Source organism: Cyanistes caeruleus, chromosome 5 (assembly GCF_971803275.1).
Source record: "Cyanistes caeruleus chromosome 5, bCyaCae1.hap1.1, whole genome shotgun sequence".
NCBI lineage: Eukaryota > Metazoa > Chordata > Aves > Passeriformes > Paridae > Cyanistes > Cyanistes caeruleus.
The window spans coordinates 81,374,078-81,398,228 of NC_141705.1; the positions used below are offsets into that span (position 1 = coordinate 81,374,078).

The 24,151-nt window shown below is 51.4% G+C and overlaps 3 protein-coding genes and 1 long non-coding RNA gene across 6 annotated transcripts; all 4 read right to left on the minus strand.

Annotated features, from left to right (window-relative positions):
- Nucleotides 1-2,551: 2,551 nt before the first annotated feature.
- LOC111929500 (C-X-C motif chemokine 2-like) lies at nt 2,552-4,002 on the minus strand. Of its 2 annotated transcripts, none has more exons than XM_023927115.2 (4): nt 3,900-4,002; nt 3,313-3,448; nt 2,953-3,036; nt 2,552-2,867 (listed from the first exon to the last, which is right to left on the minus strand). In XM_023927115.2, exons 1-4 carry the CDS (start codon nt 3,961-3,963, stop codon nt 2,732-2,734), a joined length of 420 nt encoding a protein of 139 aa, XP_023782883.2. In that variant the 5' UTR covers nt 3,964-4,002; the 3' UTR covers nt 2,552-2,731. The 2 variants fall into 2 exon arrangements, with proteins under 2 accessions (XP_023782883.2, XP_086746874.1); XM_086890748.1 differs by lacking the exon at nt 3,900-4,002 and adding an exon at nt 3,806-3,893.
- A 276-nt stretch (nt 4,003-4,278) lies between these two features.
- On the minus strand, nt 4,279-5,285 carry LOC111929498 (alveolar macrophage chemotactic factor-like). The gene is made up of 4 exons (XM_023927112.2): nt 5,130-5,285; nt 4,858-4,987; nt 4,655-4,738; nt 4,279-4,551 (listed from the first exon to the last, which is right to left on the minus strand). Exons 1-4 carry the CDS (start codon nt 5,215-5,217, stop codon nt 4,527-4,529), a joined length of 327 nt encoding a protein of 108 aa, XP_023782880.2. The 5' UTR covers nt 5,218-5,285; the 3' UTR covers nt 4,279-4,526.
- A 619-nt stretch (nt 5,286-5,904) lies between these two features.
- Nucleotides 5,905-23,673, minus strand: LOC111929499 (interleukin-8-like). 2 transcript variants are annotated; one of them, XM_023927114.2, is made up of 4 exons: nt 23,585-23,673; nt 7,478-7,607; nt 6,890-6,973; nt 5,905-6,358 (listed from the first exon to the last, which is right to left on the minus strand). In XM_023927114.2, the coding sequence occupies exons 1-4, from the start codon at nt 23,589-23,591 to the stop codon at nt 6,346-6,348; spliced, it is 234 nt and encodes a 77-aa protein (XP_023782882.1). In that variant the 5' UTR covers nt 23,592-23,673; the 3' UTR covers nt 5,905-6,345. The 2 variants fall into 2 exon arrangements, with proteins under 2 accessions (XP_023782882.1, XP_023782881.2); XM_023927113.2 differs by lacking the exon at nt 23,585-23,673 and adding an exon at nt 7,912-8,094.
- LOC147653306 (uncharacterized) lies at nt 22,259-22,837 on the minus strand. The gene is made up of 3 exons (XR_015287345.1): nt 22,732-22,837; nt 22,495-22,614; nt 22,259-22,393 (listed from the first exon to the last, which is right to left on the minus strand). It is a non-coding gene; the product is annotated as an uncharacterized LOC147653306 (long non-coding RNA).
- Nucleotides 23,674-24,151: the final 478 nt, after the last annotated feature.

Consider the following 24,151-nt stretch of genomic DNA (forward strand, 5'->3'; position numbering starts at 1 on the left):
CAATTTGACTTAGAGGAGAAACTATTTCCTGACTGTGAGTGGGGGCCAGGGAGGGGGTGGAGCGGGCCAGAAGGCAAAAATGGGTTCAGCAAAGTGACAACTCCCTTGGAAAAGTGCCTAAAAAATGGAGGTGTCATCTATGGATCAATTGGAAGCGATGGGAGCTGGGGGAAATTCCTGTGCAGCACTTGCTTTGTGCAAAAACCAACCCCAAATGAAAAAAAAAAAAAAAAAAAAAAAAAAAGGGGGGGGGGAAAAAAAAAAGGATTTCCAGAGATGGATTTTGCTCTGGGTGCAGGTTGGAATATACCTCAGCGCTCCCTACCTGGCCATGGCACACGGACTGGAGAGCACTGGAAAGTAGAATAGCATGAAAAACTTCATTTTGTGGACATTACCTTTCTGTATTCAGCTGCTGTATGTTTTCTGGGGAGGAGCGGGGGTGGATGCTGCGCTCCTGAGGCTGCTCCTCCTGCTCCTCCTCCACGCACGGCCATCCCAGCGTGATGAGCAGTGTTTCCTAACCATACTTCACTCCCAATATTTTTTTGAGCTGTTTGTATAAAATGGAATTTCCAATTCGCCCGTGATTGTCTATGAACTGCAGAGGAGCCCATTTAGTAATGAAAAATCCAAACCCAGCACCAATGTTTTGTAATATGGGGGTGGGAGAGGACGGGGACAGGGAAAACCCAGACCTTGGCAAACGTTGTAAGCTGCTCCAGCTGGATTTTCCTTCGGTTTCTAGCGGTGGAAGCGTTCCATCAGATTTTCTCTGCTGCACTTCCCGACGCTCGTCACACCGTGTGGCTTTGAACACAAAAATGTTGCTTTAACAGTCATTGCACAACAACAAAAAAAAAACCAGTTTTGTTTATGTTTCAGTCAATGTACATGTTCACCTGCCTCTCCTGTGCGGCTCCCTCCTGTTTTCCTCCTGGTTTTCCCTTCCCAGCAGGAGCAGTGAGGGGATGGTGCTTTTTTTCCCAGCCTCCTTTCCCAGCATGTTGAAGGCAATACCTGGAAAAAAGGCTCCAGGCCCTTCCCTGCTCCTCACTGCCTCTGTTTGCTTCCCAAAACGTGGTGCCTGGTGTCCACTCCTGAGCGACAGCACTGCCTAAAGCCAGCAGAGAAAACAAAATCCAGCACCCTTCTACAAGCAACTTTTTAAAACTCAACCTGGTGAATCTGTCCGATACGGGGTTTTGTGTGTGTGTATATATATACATATATATATATAAAAAAGAGAATTTTGTACAATGTAGCTGAATACTTTCGCTTCCTTCTTTCACTGTAAGGAGACTGAACCTTCATCCTCCTCACCCTTCGGTGTTCCAAGGTGATGCAGATCCCAAGAGAACCTGGTAGGAACCACTCACACCTTAATCCTCCGTGCCAAGCATCAGCCAAGAACTCACTTTAATTAGAAATAACTTTAGGTGGAGATTACAAACATCTAGATCCAGCTATGGCACAACCCCTCCCTGTGGGAATGGTGAAGGTGAGAGGGATCCTGGGGCTCATCCATCCTCTTTGGAGGCTCCCACACCATCTCACAGCAGTTGCTTGGAGAGCTCAGGGGTTTCTTTGAGTCAGATTTCTTTCCCGTGTCCCGTCCCTGAGAAGATGGAAGTGCACGTGGAGCAGGGGCAGCTGCAGCGTGTCACTCCCGGCCGTGCTTACACTACAGTTTCAGGGGGATTTACACCCTGCCCCATGGGAATGGCAGCTTTGCTCAGATTTTGAGAGCGTGCTGAGCTCTGGGATGAGGAAACACCGCTTGCCCTGGACTTTTGGGCAGCTGGGGAAAGGGAGGTCATCAAACCCCTGAACTGCTACATTCTTCTTCCCCTTAAAAATAACTTTTTTTTTTTAATTTGCCCACCATGGAGATGGGATAGAGCTCCCACATGATGGATAGGGCTAAACATCCACCGGTTTCTTCCCACCTGTGCACTTCCACGTCCTTCTGGAGCCAACAAATAGCTCTTCTGAACAATTCTTACCCCTCAGGAGCACAGGGCAGGACGGAGGGGGATACAGGGACTGGGTGGGTGTTTCCCAGTTTGCCACTGCCCAGGGACACATTTTGGGCATCCAGTAGGTGGGCAACACAAATTTGGTTCCTACAGATGTTAAACTCCTCCTCCCAGAACGGCCAAGCCAGATTGTAAACGGGGACAATCCTGCACAGGGTCACAAGTCACACCCGCGTCACCTCAGTCCGCGCGGCCGAGGCACATTCCTGCGCCAGGCTGGGGTCCCCATCCCAGGAAAATGCCACTCCACAGAAAGCCTCAGCCAGACTCTGGCAAATTTCCCATTTCTGTGTTCCCACAGCCAGGAGCCAGCAGCAGACCCTATCCAACACCTGCAATTGCCAGCTCCTGCCAGGAGCTGTCAGAAAAAGGCACCAAATCCCGGAGCAGAGGAAAGCGCGCTTGGCAAATCAACCAAAGGCTTCACGGTGCCGCAGTCCAGCCTAATTCCCCACCACAGAAATCCCAATTTGGACACAAATCCGGGCAGAAAGAGCTGCCACAGCCGAGGGTGGGGGGGAAGCACAGTCATCCTTTTATTGGTGGCGCCTGGGAACAGCGCAGGCACCCGAAAGGGAGGGAAACAGCAGGAAAGCAGGGAAAGGCTCCTGGCCCTGCCAAAACCCAGGGGGCAGAGGAAGTGCCAGCGTTGTGCCACTAAACCCAGCGTGTCTCAGGGCAAGGGGGCTGTGTCACTGCTGTCCCACGAGGAATTGGTGACCCTGGATTCCGTGGATCGGGACAGTGGGAAGCCAGGGGGGTCTCCAAGGGGTCCGGCAGCACGGTGCGTCCCGCCGCGGCCGAGGCAACGCTTTTTTGGTGCCGTTCCTACAGATTTTGTGGGAGGAAAGAAAGGAGTCTGGGGGGGTCAGGGGGAAGGGATGCTCCTGCCAAGGTGTCAGGCATCACATACCTCTGCATCAGCTTGTGGATGAGCAGCTGGATCCAGGGCGCCTCGGGGGCCACGCACACGCGCCTGTTCTTCTTCAGGGTGAGGCTGCAAGGCCAGGAGGCTCCTCAGCCCCGTGCACGTCCCTTCCCCAAAGCTTTTCTAACCCACAGAGAAAACCCCTCCGCTCCCTCGGCACGGATACGATCCCTGGGTGACACAAACGTGGAATTTTGGGGCCTCAACCTTCACACCCTGAGCAACACAGGGAAGGAACCCCCTTGCAATAGGGAAGAGAGTCACCCCAACATTGGTGGGCTTCCCCCACCACGTACTTCTGCACACTGGAATTTGCAGGGGTTGGTTTCCAGGCTTTGCACTTACATGACCTCCTTCCTCCGGCAGTGAATGCCCGGCGGGGTAACGTCGATGGTGAGGATCAGCCCCAGGTTGATGACGTGGGCGGTGGATTTGATGCACTTGCACCTCATGTTGGTCAGCAGGCTCTCCAGAGACAGACCTGTGCCCCAGGACAGCCCACACCAGGTCTGGGAGCCCCATGGGGACACCCCCTCGCCAGGATCCCATCCCCGACACCCACGGGCTGCTGCTCATGGGGTTTGCAGCTAATCCCTCCCAGCACAGCCTCGGACCTTCTCTTCCTGTACATGGAAGGGGTTTTAGCTGCAGGCTTGGAAAACTTAACCAACATTTCATGAATTCAACCCAGCAAGCACTTGAGTTTTGTGGGGGTCTGAAAGAAAAAGCAGCCTAAAGCCACGAGGCAAAACCCCCCTCTGCACCCCCAGTACTCCCCTGCAGCTTGAGCCACAAACTCAAGCTCAAAGGCAGCCAGGAAACCCATCTGAAAGCTTACGAGAAGCCACGCTCAGCCCCATCTGGGACACCCAGTGCCACTGTCTGGGCGTTTGGAGGGGAATGTGGATGGACAGACGGCCCAAGGCACTCACCACCCCCCGGCACCGAGCTGCTCAGGAGCAGGAGCAGGGCCAGCGCCGCCGGCAGCAGCCGCATCCTCGCTGCCCGCCCCGAGCTAGGCCAGGCCTGCTTTATAGCCAGCCCCTCGCCCCAGAGGGGGATTTCACAATCCCCCTCCAGGGCTGGGAAGTGCCAGGGGGGGTGGAAAAAGGGGCAGCCCCACACCTCAACTTCCCTGCCATCGCTTCCCCCCATGCTGCACGTGGCCCGTGCTGCCTCCCCACCAAAAAGAAAGCAGAAAATGCCGTGGCCTCCTCATCAAACCCGCCGTGGTTTTGGCCAAAGGCTGGTGCCTCCCGTGCCACCCTCCCCAAGCACCCCAAGCCCCTGGCATGTCACATGGAGGCAAGGGACAGTGACAGAAGGCCACCACCTTTATTGGGTCGTGCCCAAAAGGGACACCCAGCGCATGGCTCCGGGATGGGAGAGGCTGGAAGCAGGGATGGGCATCTCTAAGGGTTTAGAAGGGTTTAAAGGCATAAAAAGGGGTTCAGGCAGCAGCATGCTCCCCTCTGGACCGGGGTAAGGCAACACCAGCATGGGGAGGAGAGGCAGTTTTGGGCCCAGCACATCTGGCCGCGTCTCTGGCGGCAGCTTCCTCAGCGGGGAGCCTTTTTCTTCCTCCTGCCAAAAGCAGAAGGGGGAGGAACGTGTGAAGACAGGTTCCCACGGGATGCCCCTGGTCCTGCGGGGAGCCCCTGGTGCTCAGGGCCAAAGGGGAGCTTACAGCCGAGGGAGATCCTGCAAGAGTTTCTTCACCCAAGCGGTGTCAGGATCCACACAGACCCTCTTCAGGCTCTTTAGCTTAATCCTAGAAAACACGGGGCCTTTCACTTCCCCTCCTTGCAGGCTCCCTGCTCGCAACCAAAACCATCAGGAAAGTGAAGAAAGAAAACGGGGAAGGAGGGCGGACCCCCGGGAGCCACTTACACCACCTGGAGGCGCCGGCAGCTGCTCCCCACGGGCCACACCTCGATGCTGCTGTACTTCTCCGGGGGGATGAAGGCTCGGGTGCTCTTGAGGCAGCGGCAGCTCAGGTTGCCATTGGCTTCCAGGATTGCTGGAGGGGCTCACACGCATCACCTCAAAAGCCGCTGCCAACCCCAAAACCCTCCCCGGGCAATGCATCGCCCACCCCATACCCAAAAAGCCTGGCAAACCCCACAACCCCCAAGCCCAGCCGTGGGGCAGGGGAGCCTCACCTGTGTCCCCGGGGCGGTGGGACAGCAGCAGCACCCCCAGCAGCAGGGCTGCCCGCACAGCCATGCCGGCCCCAGCCCCGGGCCCCATCCCTCTCCCTATTTGAGCTGGGAAATAGGAGAAGTGAGGCGGCGCGGGAGGCCCCGGGGTCGCCGTGGTTTTGCCCGACCCCTCTCCCTGCTGACGATAAAACGTGGCTTGGGGCTTGGCGGGGGGGGGGCAGCTTCCCGAAACCGGCTCTGCTTTCCCCTTCCTTTCTTTGTCGTTTCCTCCAGATTCTTAAGAACCTCCTGGTTCTTAGCGCTCACAGCCCCACGAGCCCCGAGGTTTTTTGGGGTGCTTCTCTGTCCTGCATGATCGGGTATTACTCATTTCTCCTACAGCCATTGCCCCCCAGCAAGGCACAGCCCAGCAGCACTCTGGTGACATTTAATTTGGAATTTTTTTTACCCCAAAACTCTGCCAAGTGACTTCATGCCCGTTCCCAACGTGTTTCCTTACTGACCCAGACTGGTTTTTAAAGCCTTACAGCCACCAGTAAATCCCAGCTCCATCACTTGGGCTGCATTGTCCCATCTCCCAGGCTGCCCCTGGATCCTGGAGGTATCCAACACCAGGTTGGACAGAGCTGGGAACAACCTGGGAAAGCAGAAAATGTCCCTGCCTATGGTAGGGAGTGGGACTGGAGGGGCTTTGAGGTCACTTGTAATCCAAGCTGTTCTGTGATTCTATGTCATACATGGCTTCTAAGCTAGGAGACCCAGGGGAAACGCAACAGAAAGGAAAACCCTGAAATTTATTGGACTTGAGCTTCCAGAAAAGGACATGCCACGCTGTGCCACAGAACCCTCAGACACACGCTCCGTCACCAAGCACTTCACATGGAAAAAGTCACAAAGTCATTCCTAAAGAAGCAGGAGCAGCCCCTGCCAGGGAAGAGCTTCGCAGTCCACAGGCAACTAAACCAATGAAGGATTGATTCACATTCACGTTGATCCAGGGACCGAGAGCAGGGGAGAACCCCCCCACAAACCTGCCATGGGGCTGGGGCCAGCAGTGAGCCACTGTCCCCACAGCCACTGCCCCCAGAGCCAGACGTGGGGCTTTCGGGGAGGAGAGGAAGCGAGGGCAAAGTGAGGAGCAGCCAGGTCTGCACACCTGGGCATCGTCTGCCAGCCCGCCTCGGGGCTCTGGGCACCAACTTCCTTAGCAGGAAACTTATTTTTTCTTCCTGCGAAAAGCAGAAGGAGGAGAAATGTGTGAACACAGAGAAAAGTGGCTCTGGGAGAGGAAGCTCCTGTCCCAGCCGAGGGAAGTCGCTGCCGTTTCCCCGCGGTGGGCATCGCTCGCCGGGATGGCCACAAACCCAGCGCAGGCACAACCGAGGACAGCAGCTTTCCCAGCCCTGCAGCTCTCCCAGCCCTGCAGCTCTCCCAGCCCTGCATCAACACACTACTGCACCTGCCACCAGCACACCCTGCTGCTCCTGCCACTGCTCCCCTCCTGCCTGTCCCCCCAAACTGTTCTGGAAGTGCAGCACCATGCCAGGTGATGCTCCAGGAGGAGCATCACCCACAGATGGGTCATGTTGAGTTGAACACTGCTTTGCACAGCCAAGTGCTGCTCCTCCTCGCTTTGGAAGTGGCTCCTTTGGACAGCAGCAGAGAGCTCCTGGGCCCAGGAGGGCTTCCCAGAACCATGGATGTGCTGGGATGCTGTCCAGGGACACCTGAGCCAAACGAGTTTCCATCCAACAACTTACGTGCTGGCGATGCGCTTCAGCAGCTTCTTTACCCAGGGGGCTTCGGGATTCACACACACCTTCCCTGAGGTTCTTAGTTTAATTCTGAAACGCAAGGAGAGCTCCTGAGCATTCCTGCCCCCTCCAAGGGCAGGGATTCAAGCAGCCAGAGCTGATGGGCAAGGCTCAGCTTTCACCCACAGCACCAGCGATTGCAGAAAGCTGCCAGAGACAGAGGAAGCCACAGCATGGCCGGGAACAAGCAAGGCACAACACATGAAGCAGAGACCTGAAGCCCAGAACATCGCTCAAAGACAATTTTTTCTGGAGATTCTCAAATGTAACGACATCCAGCAGCTACAAAAACCTGGGAAAATCGGTTATGGCTCAGTGTCTGAGGAAATGCTTCCTCTCCAGGTTGCAAACACCTCCAGCTCCAGGAAATCACCCTTTCCCCTGCTGGAGAGATTCCTTTAGGCCCTGGAGACCTGCCTTTCTGCACCTGGTGCTTTCCAGCGAGTAAGCTGGTGGCGTTTTTGGACCGGTTTAGTTCCCAGCAAGGCAGCAGAGAAGCGGGATGGCGGCAGCAGCAGAGCCCACGGCACTTACATGATCTCCGTGCGCCTGCAGCTGCTGCCCACAGGCCTTATCTCAATGCTCTCGTATTTCTTGGGACTGATGTATTCCGAGGTTGTCTTGGCACACCTACAGCTCAGGTTCCCGTTCACCTCCAGGATGGCTGAGAGAGAGAGAGAAGGAAACAACTTACAGACAGAGCTGACAGGGATGCAGCAGCTCCAGGAGCCAAAGCAAGTTCCCCTTCCCATGTTTCCACTGACAGCACTGCAGGGAGCACGGTGACAAGCTGCCTCCTGTTCCCTGCTCCCACACAGCTCCCAAAGGCTACAGCAGACCCCTGCAAAGGACGGCTGTGCTTTTTCCCTGGCAACAAGGCAAGCCCTCAGCCAAACAGGCAGGAGCACCCCAAGCTCCCCCGTGGCTCTGGGCGCAGGATGGTGCCAGCAAAGCCACCCGCAGCTCACCTGCGTGGGCACAGTGGGACATCATCAGCAGCAGCAGCAGCAGCCACGGGAGCAGGGGGGCTCCCATCCTCAGGGAAGGCTCAGCCCCACGGATGCTCTGCGGGACGGGGCGCACCGACACCCCTATTTATCGGGGAGGGTCACGCTCCGACACGGAATTCACACCTCAGCAGTCACAGCTGGCTGGCAGAGCACGGAGACAGGTGATGTCATCTCTCAGATGCTCCCCACAAGCTCAGTGGGCAATATTATTAATTAAAAGCAGCCATTGGGACGGAGAGCGACGTTTGGAGCCCCCACGCATCTCCCCCACGCCTTGTTCCTGTACCCACATTGCCCTTCATTCCCTTGAGCATTTGCCCCCCAGCCACAAAAAAAGCCCAGAATGAAAGCAGAGTGCAAGCCCCTGACTAAGCAGGGGGGTTTTTAGTCTACTCAAACATTTACATATTTCTTTCTTGAAGCTATATTTTTCCCCACGCTATTTTTGCTGCCTCTCACATCAGCGAAAACGCCTCACGCCGTACCGTGAAAAAAAACCAATGGTGATCTCCCTGCTCTGTGTTTCCACTCAGATCTTTCAAATTTCACACTTGGCTGGGTGAGGAACTCACCCAGGATGGCCACAGGAGCACCCCATGCCCTCGGGTGCTGGTGAGGTGGAGGCTTTGCCCCGGATAAAGTCGGCCAAGTCACCAGTCGGGAAGCAAAAGCGGAAGGGGATACGTGGTGAGGCGAGGAGGAAGGAAGAGGGCAGAAGAAAAGAGATGTGGCTGTGTGGTAATGTTGTAATTTGGAGCTTTCAAATCACATCAGCATTTTATATGGTACCAAAATGGTCTATTTTAAAAGAGTCTTTTGCTCCAACTCAAGCTATGCATCTCTCTCTGAACATCTTGTTTTTTCTTCTGAAATAGGTCCAAAAGTCTCGTGAAGTGCTTGTCCAAGAGATGATTGGAGACTTTTACTCCCTGTACACCAGGGTCACAGAGAGGCCAGGGACAATTTCCATGAGCTTTTCCCAAAGTCCTGCAGAAAGAATGGGGTGCCTTGCTGTCACAGCAGTGGAAGAGGAGACAGCCTTAAAACGGGGTTTTGTTTAATCCTTTCAGAGTTTTCAATCTCCTTGCAAACAGTTATTAGAAGGAACACAACCAAGGACTGGTTTTGCTGGGTTGTGGCAGGAGTCTCTTGGGAAAAATGGTGGGAAAGGCAGCAATTAATCAGAGAGATGTCAGGACACCTATGCAAACTGCTATGGAGGCACAAAAGGCATCTGAAAATCCTTCTGAAGTTCCTGACTACAAAATGATCCTGCTTTTTAGAGCTGGGAGAAAAAACAAGAGAAGTGAATTCTCCAGGGCTGCACAATGGAAAAGATGGGAACTGGAGGAATCCAACAGCATCCCTGGCAGAGCTTAATGAAAACAGTACAAGAAAATTATCCCCAGACACACGCAATGGACAGACCAAGAGGATCCAGATCATGCCCCTGATTTGTGGCCACAGGGAAGGTGTCCAGCTCCTGCCTGCCCTGGAAAGAAGTGGGAGCCACAGAGGCACCAGCTGGATGGATTCTGAGAGGGTCTGTGGTGGATGGGTAGCGTGTAAGTGATGAGTGCCGGGGTGGTTTCTCAGAAGGAAAAGCCGCAGTCGTGGCGGCGGCCGATATTTCTGCACGACTGTGGCAACTTTGCCAAGGGAGAAGCAGGGTGAGGATGTGAGCTGTGGCTGTATTTAAGCTGACTGCTTCCTGGATGCCAGGAATTCAGAGGAGTGGCCCTCACATAGAGATGTGTGGCCTCATCCAGGCCAGCACCAACTGAAACACGTACAAAGCACCCTCACAGCTGCTCTGTTTTCTGCAGCAGCTGCCCCTGGGCAGGCAAGACTTGGATTCTAGCTATTTTTAACCTAATTTTAATTGGATTTTCGCAATATTTTTTACACCTGTAAAAATCCTTTTAAATCCTTCCCATGGTACCTAAATCAGACACCTCCAAAAAAAGCGGTGCAAACAGCACCTAAAGGCCACATGGAAAACCTTTCCATGTTTACCAGGATGGGCAGAAACCCAACCCTGACGTCAGTGCCAAGGAGACGCGGCTCTCCAGCCCTTCAGGGAGGATTCACAAGAGGCTGCATCACAAACATCTGCAGCAAACAAACCTCTCAGCCACGCTGAAACCATTAACTCCCCTTGTGCTGAGAGAAAGTGATTTTTCAGCTTACCCCTCCTCTGCCCACAACTCACTCAGGGCTCCTTGCAGGAGACAAAAAAAAAAAAAACAAAATAAAAAAAACAAACCAAAAAACCCAAACCTGTGGGGTTTTTTTCAAAATTATCCCCCAAAAACCCCGACTGCAATCAATCTTCACCACTGTGGTTTGTGGTCCATCACCTGCTTCAAAGATAAAGATGCCTCCTGCCGAAACCCGAGCAACCTGAAACCCACACACACTTCAGCATCAACGTGAGAGCACCAGAATTAGCCAAAGCCTAACGAAATCAGTCCGAAATTAGCTCGGGTGAACAACACATCGAGCTCACTGTCACTCGCTGTCTTCAAGTGAAGATTTGTGACTCGCTGCTGATGCCAAGGGATGAAATTGTGGGTTTGGCCCACTTTTGGAGACAGCAGAGTGGTGTCATGACACCTCTGCAAGCAGATGAGAAACCCGCTCTGGCATCTTGAAATGGATTTGGTGTGCTGAGGGCTAAAGAAGGGAATATGGCAAGATGGAGCTTCGGAAGGGATGGGATGAGGAAGATGGAGAAAGGCTGGGAGCAAGAAGAAGAGAAACTAAAGAAGACTTTTAAGAAATGTAAATCTAATATTCCTGCCTCCCCAGTCCATCTTGAGCTGTAGGACCTCTGTGGAGCAGCTTTCTGCTGAAGGGACAGGAACAGCAGACATTGCCACCGCACGGCCCCACAATGGGGACAGTCTCTGGGAAGTCCTGACCACCCCAGAGATGCAAATGGCACTGAGCAAGAGCAGGAGAAAAGCCCCAGACTGCTGTGCCAGCTGGTCCTTGCTGCTAGAAAAGCACCGTGGAGAACACCCAGGCACGCCCTCGCTGCTCCAGAGCGCTCGACTCGTTTCCAGTCCCAGCTACTCCAAAACAGATCCAACGCCGAGCAGAGACGCGGCGTTGTTCCTCAACTGGAATAACTTCTGCCTGGCACAGAGGATGTGGAGCAGGAATGGGAGGCAAGGACTTTCCCAGGAAGTGTCACTGGGGCCGTGTGCCCCGGCTCCCTGCCCACAATTTGCATGTGGGCACAGGAACCGGTCTAGACGCCGCAGGTGCCGCCGAGCCCGCGGGCGCCGTTGGCCATTTGCATCGGGCCACGGTGTGACAGTGATGGCTCAACCCTGGCTGTGGAGCAAGGGGATGAGGAGGGACACCTTCATCCTGAGGGCAGGAGGGAGCCAAGGAACAGCAGCTGGGGATGCCATAAGCGAGGAGACCCAGCCTTGCTGCCCTCGTGTTCTACATGGCTGGCTGGGAGGAAGGTCTCTGGCTTTCAGCACTTCCTTCCTTCTGGGGCTGGTGAAGAAGCGCTCCAGGTCCGTTCACAAAACCAAAACACGCTCCTGGAAACTCCTCCAGCTACATCCAGCCTGTGCTTCATGAGCTGGGAAGTTTCTGCTGAGCTGTGATTGCTGGGGCTGAGTTATTCCTACTGGGGCGGCGCATTCAGGCAAACACCTGGCAACAGTCCTGGCACCAGGCTCTCCAGGAGTGTTATGGCAAAGTCTCCTCCCCTTCCCCTTGAAGTCTGACATCTTGATAAATGCAGCTTCAAGTTTGGTTAGAGTCTGGTAAAGCATTTTATATTTTTCCCATTATTCGTGGTTTCCGTTTCAGTTGAGCCCATCATTTAGTTGTCTCCACATTACTTGCAGAATAACCCAGAACTGTTATTTCTGGTAGAGCTTAACCGGGCCTTGACCCATGTTCTTAAGTCAGAAGACAGCAGGTCATCCACGGAAAACAGCACTTCTCCTCAACCACACACAAAGGTAAAAACACTCCAGGAACGGACCCCAACTCGACTGTGCATCTTGGCCTCACATCCAGAGTTGTTATTCATGTCCTCTACATGTTTTGAGGCCCTTCCTCCTCTTGCCAGGCGTCTCCCCACTTTTTCCCCTTGGGGAAGATGCTTTCCCCACATTTCACCCACTAGCCACCATAGGAGCACAGATTTTTATTTGAAGAAAAAAAAAACCAAACCATAACAAGCCAAGAGCAAGTGTTCTCCAGCAGCAAGGAGAAATGCACATGGCAAGGAGGGGAAATCCAGGTCTTCACTGAGAAGGAAGCTGCAATACCAACGAAATGAGCAGCCCTCCCTTTGGAAAGCCCCTTGTCCACATTTCTCTTTGAACTGGCACCCCTGAATCAGCACTCACACTGGGAGATGCTCCCAGAAGAGAAACTCCAGCCCAACTTCTGCAAAGGAGGTAAATCTCAGCAGCTGAAAGAATCGATACTGAAAGGAGATGTCTTGGGCTTAAATAAGCCAGCACTGCTCAGATTTGGGGGGCTGAAAGAAAGGTGGGTGGAGCACACAAGTTGTGCACCAGGCTGGGAGGTGACCAAGCTCGGTCCTGCCAGGTGGAAACGGGGAGGGAGATGAAAGGGCAGCGCACAGGGAGAGAAGAAAGGCTCCGGGAGACACATGAAAGTGAAACCAAGAAGCACAAAGCCATAAAAACCATGAAACCCTCTTTGATCTTCCCTCAGCTTTTATCTCGCCTGTCACTTACGACACACACCCTGAGAGCTAATAAGGCCGAAAGACTCAAATCTGTCACAGGGCACAGCCTTGGGTTGGATACAGAACATTCCTGAAGCTGTCTGGCTATCTCCCCTCCCTCCCATACCCCACATTCCCGTGGTGTTTGGGGCAGCAAGGAGTGAGCATTTCACCTGGCAGCTCCGGCCATGTGGAGCACGAGGAATGCACTTGGAAAGATGTCTCCCAACATAACCTAAGCACAACAAATGAGGGACTTTCCTCTTGCCTCCAGGTCGGGGCTGGGGGAACGTGGGCAGCTTAAATGCTGGCATTTTGGAGGTACAAGGTTTAGACTTGCCGTGGCAGGAGTCTGCTGTGTAAAAATAAATTAAAATAAGAAATAAAAAAATAATAAATATATATCTAAAAGCACCGCCTAGGTTCTCATTTCGCAGCGCGTGCAGGCTCAGAGCTGGGACCACTAGAGAGCAGCAGACACCACTGTCACAGAGAGCAAACCAGCAAGGAAAAACCCCATCTGCCCAAGCCCCCAGATCCCAGGCAGAGGATCACAATCCGAGCAAATGGACCGTAGAGAAATAAGGAATTATCTCTGTAGGTGCTACACGTGCCTGCTCTCATCACAGAGGGGCTTTTTTCCCCCTGAAAGAAAGCTTTCAGGAGCATTTCTGAACCACCAGAACTCAGACCACTGGAAGGACAGAGGAGGCAAGAGCTGAAATCAAACAAAGGGCTCCCTCCTCTCCCAGAGCAGAGAGGTTGGTGCTCTTTGCTCAATTCCCAGGCAAAAGCAGCAGCAGAACTGGCTTGTCTTGATGTTCTGCAGCAAAGCAGAGTTTAGGGGAGGTTTTTGGGTGGGGAGAGGCATGGAGGCATCCTGGAAATCCAGAAATGGAGGTTAGACCCCACAGACCCTGCAGCAATGTAAAGGGACCTTGAGGAACATGGCTGCACGGCTCACCCTCAAAGTTCAGGAATACACAGAGCTGCCTTCTTCCTCCTGCACGGCTGGGTGAAATCTACATCACTCCTGCGCCTTCCCAGCACCGGAGATGTGTTGTTGGTGTTCCTAGAGCTCTGTGCCATGCCTTTCCAGCAAGTGTGCCCTGCCTCTATTCCCAGCTGGAAGGCTGAGAGGTTCAGCAGTCCTAAGCTGAGCCAGGAGCCTGAGAGGGTTCAGCTGCACACCTGGGAACAGCTGGAAGCTGCTGAGTGCCACACAAGTCCAGGAACACAAGGGCTGGGGCTTCCCACTGGGAGCAGCTGGACAAGCAGAGCACAGGCTGTCACTTGAGTGTGCCACCCCACCCTGTTCGTGGTTAAACCCTGGCAGAGCACACACTTGGGATCTCTTTACTGAATCCCAAAGAGGAGCAACTTGGGATCCAAGCATAGGGGAGCACAGGGCAATCATCCTTGCTAATTTCTCCTGGGGTTTAGCTTGTAAGGGAGTTTTGTATCCCATAGACATCCTTAGCCCAACACACTAACAGGGGTGCCAGCCTTCAGTGTCAGGCCTCTGGAAAGACAAAGGATGGAGAGCCTGTGGAAAGGGCTTTTTCCCCAGGGTTCATGCAAGCTGCCTCCCAGGAAGCATCCAGCCCTGGAGCCTGGCAGATATAACCAGCCTGACAGTTATGTCCCAGCCACCCTGAGCCTGGTTTTTCCTGTCTGCTAGGACTGGTTATCATTCCAGCTGGAGGGGAGTGATACTGGGAAAGCCACCCCATGGGACTGCAGGGCATCCAACGGCTCCCCAGAGAGCACAGAGCTTTGCAGGGAGCGTGGATAAAATGCATTTCCAAGTCAAACATCTTCAAAAGCTGGGAATTTCAATATTTGGGAAATTACAGCCAAAGTAAACCAATGCTTTAAGTCTGTCCCACTGCTTCAACACTCATCCACAGCCTTTGGAGGCAACTGCAATGGGCCCTCCCCAGTTAAATTCATCATGCTAAAGGAAATGATGTTTATCTGTCCCAAATTCACATGCCTGGGAGTGAGAGACCAACAGCAACACAAGAGTGTGATTCACAGCACATTTCCATCGAGCCCTGCCTCACCCCAAGTGTGGTCTGTGCTGTTGGGGCAGCCTGTGGAAGTGTTTAAAGGTCACGGTGCTAAATGCCATCGCGATATTTTTGCTATTCCAGCTCTGTGAGCCCCAGGACCATCCCCAGGCAAGGAGAGGAAGGCTGCTGCATCCTGCCTTGATGCCACCAGACACGTGATGGTGTTCAGGAGGTCACACAGTCCCCATGCCAGCCGTCACACGGCTCCAAGGTGACACACTTGCATTCTGAGGGGATGCAGACGTGTTGCCCACCACTGGCCCTGCGCCACTTCTGTGCCAGGCTGCTCCTGACACATCCTCTCCTTGCTCCTCCTCTCCTTCAGGCCGGGGCAATCCAGGTGAAGGTGCACATCCAATCACACTGTCTGTTCAGCTCCTGAGCCATCACAGTCCCCCACAGCTAACGCCACAGCAATCTGCCCTGCCCAGCTGATATTTCCTGATGATATTTCCTCAGTTTCTACATTCTTTTCTCAAGTGCTCGAGCTATCAGGGTGTTTGCATAAATAGCAGCACACTCACACCTTCCCTCCCCAGCCTCTCCTAAGGTTAGTCACCCTCCTGCCCAACCTCAAGCCCACGTTTCTGCCACACCCACAGAAAAAAAAACTTCTTTTGAGGCACACGTAAGCACTTGCATTTCAGGGTCACAACAGGGGCTTCCTGCAGCCACTTGCACATAGAATTTCAGACTGGTTTGTGATGGAAAGGACTTAGACACCATCCAATCCCAGCCTCCTGCCATGGGCAGGGACACCTTCCACTAGACAGGTTGCATCCAGCCTGGCTTTGGACACTTGCAGGGATGAGGCAGCCACAGCAAGTTACAAGTACTTGAAATGGAAGTAAAATTGCTATCCTAACCCTAAACCTCTGTTCTGTGGACGCTGTTTTACTGAGAAAGACAGGCTCTGGTTCAAAAACACAATGGGAAAGTTTGCATGGAAAAAGCAGAATCCTGGCTCTGCTCCTTCCTGCACTCATTCTCTCATTATCCTTCTACTTTCCAGCATGACAAGACTGGTCAGGCACACAAAATCTTACACCTCTCCCCAGAAACAACAAACCAGAAGAAACAAGACGCAAAAAAACCCAAAAGGCTGTCGTTGCACGTTCGCAACAGGCTAACAACTGCTCTGCACATTCCAAATTCATTAGAGAAAACAAACTCTTCCCTTAAAACCATCTTTTCAACCATTTAGACAACTGCAGTTGGCAAAGAACTCTAACAAAGAATAAATTTCAACTCAACTTGCTTCCATGACGAGTTGCACACCAACCAGCCTGTGTTCTTCAAAGTGCTGCCTGACAACACCTGGCCAACAGAAACACTGTGCAAACAGAGACTTCTCCTTGCCCCTGAAACAAGGGGAGGCATATTTCTGTGCATAAACAAGCTCCTCTCACAATTCAATAGGAGCCATCAGATATCTACAAGGAAACAATTAGAAAAACTGTGTGTACTTACAGGGGGAAGCGTGACCACATCAGGAACCCTGAGAGCAGCAGTGTAGCAGGAGCCCTGTCACCTCTGGAGCCAAACTCTGCTTCCCACGCCTCTCTGCTGAGAAAGGTGGTCCTGCTCCCTGGGTCTCCCAAAAGCAGCAGGAAGCTTGCTGCAGGGGCAGCCTCTGCACCTGGGCCCAGCCTGGAACGGCCAGGCTGCCCAATTCCCTGCAAATTATTCCCACCTGAGCACGTGGGGAAGCTCCTTTCCCTGCCTTCCTCAGCTACCTGGTGATGGGAGGCAGGTGGAAATGAGTTGAGCTAATGAGAAGAATTCAAGTTACTGACATCTCACCCTCAAAGCCTTTTCCTAGAGTCTTCTGCCATGCCTTCTGAAATGTTTCAGTGAAATCACCGAATCACTGCTGCTTTCAGAGGCACAGGAGTACCCTTTCATTTATGCCTTGCTGCTCTCTCCCCTCTTTGTAGCAAAGCTTTTTAGCACGTGCCAATCCCTGAAGTCAGAAAGTAGTTTAAGATTAAATTTGCGCCCAAGGAGCCAAAAACCCCAGGATTAACAGGCTTTCCTTTCCTTTCATTCTGCTTACACACTCCCAGTGACCCATTTTACACAGCCCTGAGGGCTGAGGGGGCTCTGCAGCCAGACTTTTCCAAATTGTTCATATTCCCATGCAGATGCAGCTCCGAGCTGGCTTTTCTCTAACCACCATAAAGAGGATGCACACTGCAAAGGAGGTGGTTTCTCACTACTCCAGCCACTCTGGGGGCTGGTTACCAGGGACAGATGCAGCCAGAAACAAGAGTTCAGAAAAGTAATTACGACCCTGAGCAGGCACTGAAAAATATTCAAACTGCCCTTATTCACACCTAAAGAAAGCTGTAGCATTTTGGTTAGCCCTCCCCCAGGATTATTCCCATTCACAGTCCCCCTCTCCATCAGGGGGCTGCCAGGCCTGGGTGACATCTCCTTCACCCACAGTGCAATAAATACCCCAGATAAACACAATGACTTGCTTTAAAAGAAATCCCCTGACAAGCTGCACGTAGAGGCTTGTCAAGCCTCCAGAGCCCTGCAGGCTGCACTTAAAAACCTCTGTCCCGGATGATTTATCTGTCAGGGAGGTTCCTTTTCCCCAGGAGGGCATGGAAACGCTATCATGAGCTTCAAATAAGTCATCACGCTCAGGTACCTTTCCAAATGTGTTTGGAATAGTTTATTTTCAGGCCTTTAATGATAAAATCTTATACCCAGAGAATCTGTCTTTCTCTGGCTTTGGTAAGGCATAGGAAATGGTTTCTCCTAAACATCCATTCCCTGGAAACCATTCCTGCCTAGATCCTCCTTCCTGCATGTACAAACCAGCACTGCCAGTCAGCTCTAAAAAAGCTTTTGACTAGAGATAAAATGGTCAAACAGAGATTGTCCATCTCACACTTTGTGATCTTTCCTTCTATCTGTCTGCTCAAAACTTTCTGTTAAGACACAAGGTCTGGCCAATTACTCCTGGCTCAATCTACAGCAGGGTATTTCCACTTCTGAAATGGAAATCAAGACACTGGCCCAGGCTCCAAGTGCAGATTTGAATTTCAGACTTCCTGAAGCTCAGGAGCATTCTGTCTTGGTTTTCATTTAGCCCACAGGAAGGCAGGACAACTCTGGTTGCTTGCTTCCCCAAACCTGTTATTAAAGAGAAGAACTTGCTCAAGCTAACATTTGCAAAATCCAGGCGTTGATTAGGTATTTTATATCCAAAGTCTTCCCTTTGGGATAACCCCAAGATGTACAAGATGTGAATTTTGGAGCTCATAAATCTCTTCTGAAAGCAGAGCTAGATAGAGGTGTGTAGAAACTGGAAAAATCCCCCTCTCTGCACATAGGAGGAAAAATGCTGCTCCTGGCCTGGCAATCCAAATAGCCTCCCTAAATCCCCTCTGCTGGGAACTCCATCGGTCCTACTTGAGCAGGACTTTTCAAGCAATTCCAAACCTGTATGCATCTTGTTGAAGGAGGAATCCCTGCTCCAACAGCAAACCGTACAACTGGACCCCAGCCAGGGTTACTGGCGCCTGGATGAGGATCCCAGGATCCCACCAGGTGGACTGGCAGCTGGAGCACAGACTGGATGTGCTCCAGACTAAGGATTTATTGACAATGTGTTGAAAGATCTGTGGCAAAAGCCCGCCTGTGTAGCTCCCTACCTCAGCTTTTGAAGAAAAAGTGAATCCTGGTATCCCTGAGTGACACAACAACAGAAGGACTAATCCAGCCCTTTCCCCGTTCCGTAGCCAAGGTGACAGCACGAGAGTGAGCCTGACAAAATGACCAGGCCCAACCTGGCACCAAGATGTTAGGGGTTTTCCAAGCAGCTTTACTGAGCCGGGTAAATTTCCATGGCACAGACACACTTCTCCAAACGCAGCCTCTTGAGGTTGGGTTTGCGTCAGGGACGAGAGGAAGGACACAGAAGTGTGTGCTGATGTCAGCCACTTGAAAAAGGACTTTGATCTCCAGGGCTGAGGACCCAACACCTCCGAGGAGCAAGACATTTCACAAAGCAGTTTATTTGCCTTTTGTGTAACAAGGCACACAGGGCATCAGTTGAGGGCTGACAGAGCACTGTCGCCTACCACTGTTTATTAAATAAAGTTATTCCCTGCTGCCAGCTCGAGAAATGATGCCAAAAGATATAAACTGATCCCAGAGCAGCAATACTGAGCCATGCCCAGTGCAGACTGAAATGCCCCACACGCTGCAGCATCTGAGAGATGGGCCTGGAAGGATCTAAAGGAAGAGTAAAACTTTGAAGTACGGAAGCCTTGACCCTGGTGAAGCAAAAAATGATTCATGAACAGAGCCAACAGGGCAGAGCTATATAGGAAGAGTGCAGCCCTGTGACTCCAGGTGGACCTTTTGTTCAGGGATGAATCCCAAGGGCATGCCAAAGGCAAGGCTTCCATGGCAACTGCGGGCAAAGCCCATTAAATAGAGTAGGACGGTCATTGAATTCTGCACTGCACAAAGTCTCTGCCCAACAAGTGTGGCAGTACTGTGCATTTCCAGATAAACACCATTAAAGTGTACATCAATACACGGTAAACAGGACTTCATTTGACAGTAAAGCAAGCCTTCAGCTGCTCCCCACAGAAATCCAAAGCATCCCTATCTTTTATATTGAGAATGACACACTAGTTTTACAGCTGCAGCAGCTGTCCAGCTCTCAGCTAACTATGGCAAAGCACTCGACACGTTGTATGACTGCCTTCCTCACGGCCTGGCACAGAAAAGTGCACGGGCTTTTCCCACTGGAACAGAAATCCGTGTTTTCGCAGGCACTAGGAGCCACGCAGTGTCCCTGCACATGGATCAGAGGAGAATACATTCATCACCTGCTTGGTGTTGAAGAAAACACCCTAAAAACTAACAGAGAACCAGACAGCACAAGACTGGATCCCCAACCTGGGCTTAGAAGAATGCTCCAAGAGCTGTTCCAGGAGGCTGTGGAGGTAACCAATCCAAGTGCACATCCTGAGACCAGAGTAAACCCAAATTCCTTCAAGGGAGCCCTGGTTTATGTCTCAGCTGATACGCACAGCCCACGCTGCATTTGCAGCACTGAGCGTGGGCCTCTTCCCGATTTCCCCGGCGGGATAAGGGTGGCCACATTACACTGAATGGAACAACAGAAGCTGAGGGAAGCACAAGGCACCACACAGATAACCTGTGGATGCACTGTGCCAATATCTTGGGCAAAGAGCTGGCACAGACACCACACTCAGCTTCTGATCATCTGTGGCACAAACCCGCAGACCACTGGCCTTGGCTTCCGTCACCCTGCCAGGGGAAAGCCAGGGATCACCTCCAGCGCTTTTGCTCCCTACCAGAGTTAATAATTGAACTCTGGAAGCCAAAGGCTTCCCAAATCCCTGACTCAGCCTCTGTACATGACAAGACCGCTATTCAGACCGCAGACATGTTTTCCAAAGTTCCTTGGGGACTCTGGATTATAAACTGCACTCTGATCTCGGCAACATTTGACCCCCAGCCGCACAAAATCCTTGCAAGAACAAGCCTACAGGCCCTTGCAAAGCCAACAGTCTGCAAACCCTGCTTCCCCACGGGCCCTCCCACATCCCACCTTTCCACAAGAGCTCTGCCATTCCCTGCTTGGAGCTGATTTATCCTTGACAGCTGAGCACTACAGGAAGGAGCTATTCCTGGCTTTGTTCTGTGAGAGGAACAAAGGAAGCGAGAGGCTCAGGAATCCAGAGAAGGCCAAGGAGGGAGTGTGGAACAGAAAAAGGATCTGCCTTTGCCTTCCTAGGCCCAGGACAAAATTTCCCTAGACCACAGGCCACTCTTCTCCTTGACTTGACTGGGTGGAAACGAAGCCAGTGCTGAGCGCTCCGGAAATCCCATCACAAACGTTTCCTTCATTTGGATGTTTAACAGATGCTCACGTCTCCGATGAAGAACCTACTTGCCACGGCCAAAAAACCCCCACCAGCACTCTTTGATGGAGAAATTAAACGCTTCATTAATTCAAAAATGGTTGAGATTGCAAATCAGAACCAGAATGTACAGGTCTAGAGGCAAGATCACTAATAATTCATGAGCAAAATGCTATGTTTATGCAACACTGAGGATGAGATTTTAATTGCTTATTACTCTAATTGATTTCATTCAGTTGTTATGGCAACTTTCTGCTTTCAGGAGATGTACTACACCAACCCCAGCCTTACTCCACAAAGCACAACCATGTGACACCCCACAGCTGCAACATGTATTTTAAGATAAATAATACTATATGTGTGCCAAGTATTTAGTGATTCCCATTTTGCTGAGCTTCAAAGCCCTGACAGCCAAGTGGGATTACAAGAATAACTCATTCACCTGTTAGTCCAAGCTAAGAGATGGCATGAGACCATTCAGCTCTTCTCTCTTCTTCAGTGTATGCTGCTCTAAGTTCACAGAGCTCTGACTGAAAGGAATATCCTTCTTATCACATCAGAAAAAAAGGGGGAGCTGTTAAAAGACCAGGGTCTGAACACAGAGGTTTATTCTGAAAGCTTTATTGCTGCGTCTTACTTATCATATGTCATCAGGTGGTGGGGAAGTTAAGGTTCCTGTTTAGAAGGCCATATTCATAATTATGTAATTATGGAAGGACAGCGCACCAGGAACACAAGTGCTTCCACTACAGAGCCCTTGTGGCCCAGTCCAGCCACAGGAGAGCAGCAGGATGACGTCTCAAGATGCTCTCAGAAATATGTGTGAACTTTCAGCACTATGTTTCCAATAGGTTCAGCAGCACAGCAAGTAAAATCCCAGAAACTGGACACAGCTAGGAGTTGTTCCAGGGGATGGCTTTCCCCACAAGAACACTGCCTTGCAGCCCCCTCAGCCCCCACCCAAACCAGTCTTACTGACAGAGCAGTAATGAAAATGAGCACGCATTTCAACTCCCGTGACCGCAAACCCTCCAAGTTCCAGCAGCGTGGTACAGACAAGCCCCAAAGAGCATTTAAAAGCCTCACACACCTCTGCTATTACAAACAAGCCAACCACCAAAATCCCCATTCTTTGGGGGAAGCCAGGCAAACCCCCTCGGGGGGGATCCGAGGCCACCTGACCCAGCAAAATCCAAGTTGAACCTACATCACCCCAACCACACCAAGGAACACTACGACATTCTCCCAAGCAGATTTACTGCCGTGGAACCAACTTGAAAGGGGCTGAAGGGCACACCTCAAGCTTCATTATGTCTCCCAAGCTGTGCAAGCCCAGGACAGGGCCCATGGCTTCCCCCACCTTCCCCTGAGCTCACCCATGCAGCGCACGCGCTCCGGCTGACTCCCGAGCCAGGAGGGTGCCGCGCTGAGGCCACCCAAGCGGGCACCTTCGGAGGGACAGCTGAAGCTGTGTTTTGTGTTCTAGGCACGGGCAGCAGACAGCAGCAGCCTCTGCTCTGCCAGCTCCCAGCCAGGAGCTGGAGCAGGAGCAGCCCCAGCCCCTCAGGGGTTCCCAGAGGTACCTGTGAGTTACCAGCCAAAAGGACACGAGCTCCAACGTGTCTTTGATGAGTTCCTGCAAGTGCTCTGGACTGACAAGATGCAGAGACGTCCCCGAGAGCAGGTTTCACTAGGAAGAACAGCAGCAAGGACAATTCCTGCAGAACCCAAAGGAATCCAGCTGGAATGACCCTTAACCCCTAGCAGGATGTGCAAACGTGCCAAGCACAACGCTCACGATAAGCACAGGATACCTCACCCCAGCAGGAGCAAAGCTGAAGTGAGATTCCCATCCAGCACTGTGCAGTCTCCCCTTTTTCTTACCACAGCTCCTGGGAAATCTGGAACCCAGCTGTGGGATCATGCACCCTGCAGAGAACTAAAAAAAAAGAAGCCAAAAGCTTCAAGGAACCGACTGCCACTCACAGCAGGTAACAAATACAGCACTTGGTTTATTTCTGTTCTCGACTGAAACAAGACTCGGTAGGTTCCTTACCCAAGCACTCCTGAAGTGAGCAGAGACTTGCAGCAAGAAGTCTTCAGAGGTACAGTATTTGTATCATACAGAGTACACAATAAATTACTATCTACATGCCACAGACCTACAAAAAGTTACATACAATGTAAAAAAATACAGTATTTTCTGTTCTTTTTTTTGTTTTAAATTTTTTTTCTGTACATTTTTTTTTTTTAAATTTACATTTTCATATACACTTTTTGTAAACTTTTTTGTGTTTTTAGAAAACTGAAACCACATAACAGTTATGGACTTAGAGCATCACTCTTACCTTTCTAAAGCAACGCTTGCACCTACAAAACAGCTTTTAGCTTGTTTGCTCCTTCATTTCTACTTTGGCACCACCACACCTCACACCGTCACTCTGAGCTACTTTAGTCTGCTTTAGCCATGTCCTCACCAGGGAGAAACACAATTAGACTGGAATTTGTGCTTTGATAACAAAGTTCAGAAGAAAAATCATTACATTAACTACTTCACCATCACATTTACCTGATATTTTACTGCGTAATTTCAACTTCTCCCGCACTAACTGCTTTACATCAGCATGCAAACAAGTCTGATTATGACTCAATCAATAACATGAATATACTGAAAAACAACTACAAGGGTTAAATATTCAAAGGAATGTAGACTTAGCAAGGTTTACCAAGTTAGGAAGTCTAAGCTAATAGCATGGATTGACACGTTAAGATTTGGAACACACCGGAGTACACAAATGTGAATTTCAGTGTAAAAAAACATCTGTACTAAAGAAAACATGGAATTACTCCTGGCCACACAATTTATACTATCTCAAAGTGAAAACTATATTGACTAGAAACCTGCTTACCACACATACTCCTGGTGTGAAATAGGGATCCCTGAAGTTTATAAAAGCCAAGCTTCAAAAATTGCTACTTGGAGTACACAACTCAAGACCCTGCTGAAAAGGAAAAGCAGTTTCAGTGTTGGGCCCACTGGAGACTGAATCATTCCAGCCTGGCACTATGCACACACACTGCTCCACGTAACCCACTCAGCAGCCACTTGGATCTAATCCCAGAATACTGAGGAGCGGAGGTGCCCCCGAGAGGGACTGCAGTCCAATCTCCTGCTCAAAGCAGGGTCAACACTGAAATCAAGCCAAGCTTGGGATTCTGTCACGGTGAATCCTGAGAACATCCCAGGACAGCAACTGCACAGCTCCTCTGTCTTGCTTGACTGACCCCATGGTGCAAATTTCTTCCATTAACCAAGAGCTTCCCGTTTAAATCTCAGGAAGGTTTCTCACTCTCCACGCTTCCCAGGCAAGACCATGAAATCAACTCAGGTGTTGAGCTGCTGAGGATTTTGGACCACCAGGTACAGAACTACATTCATGGCTGTTGACAACAGAACTGTACAACTTTTTTTTTTT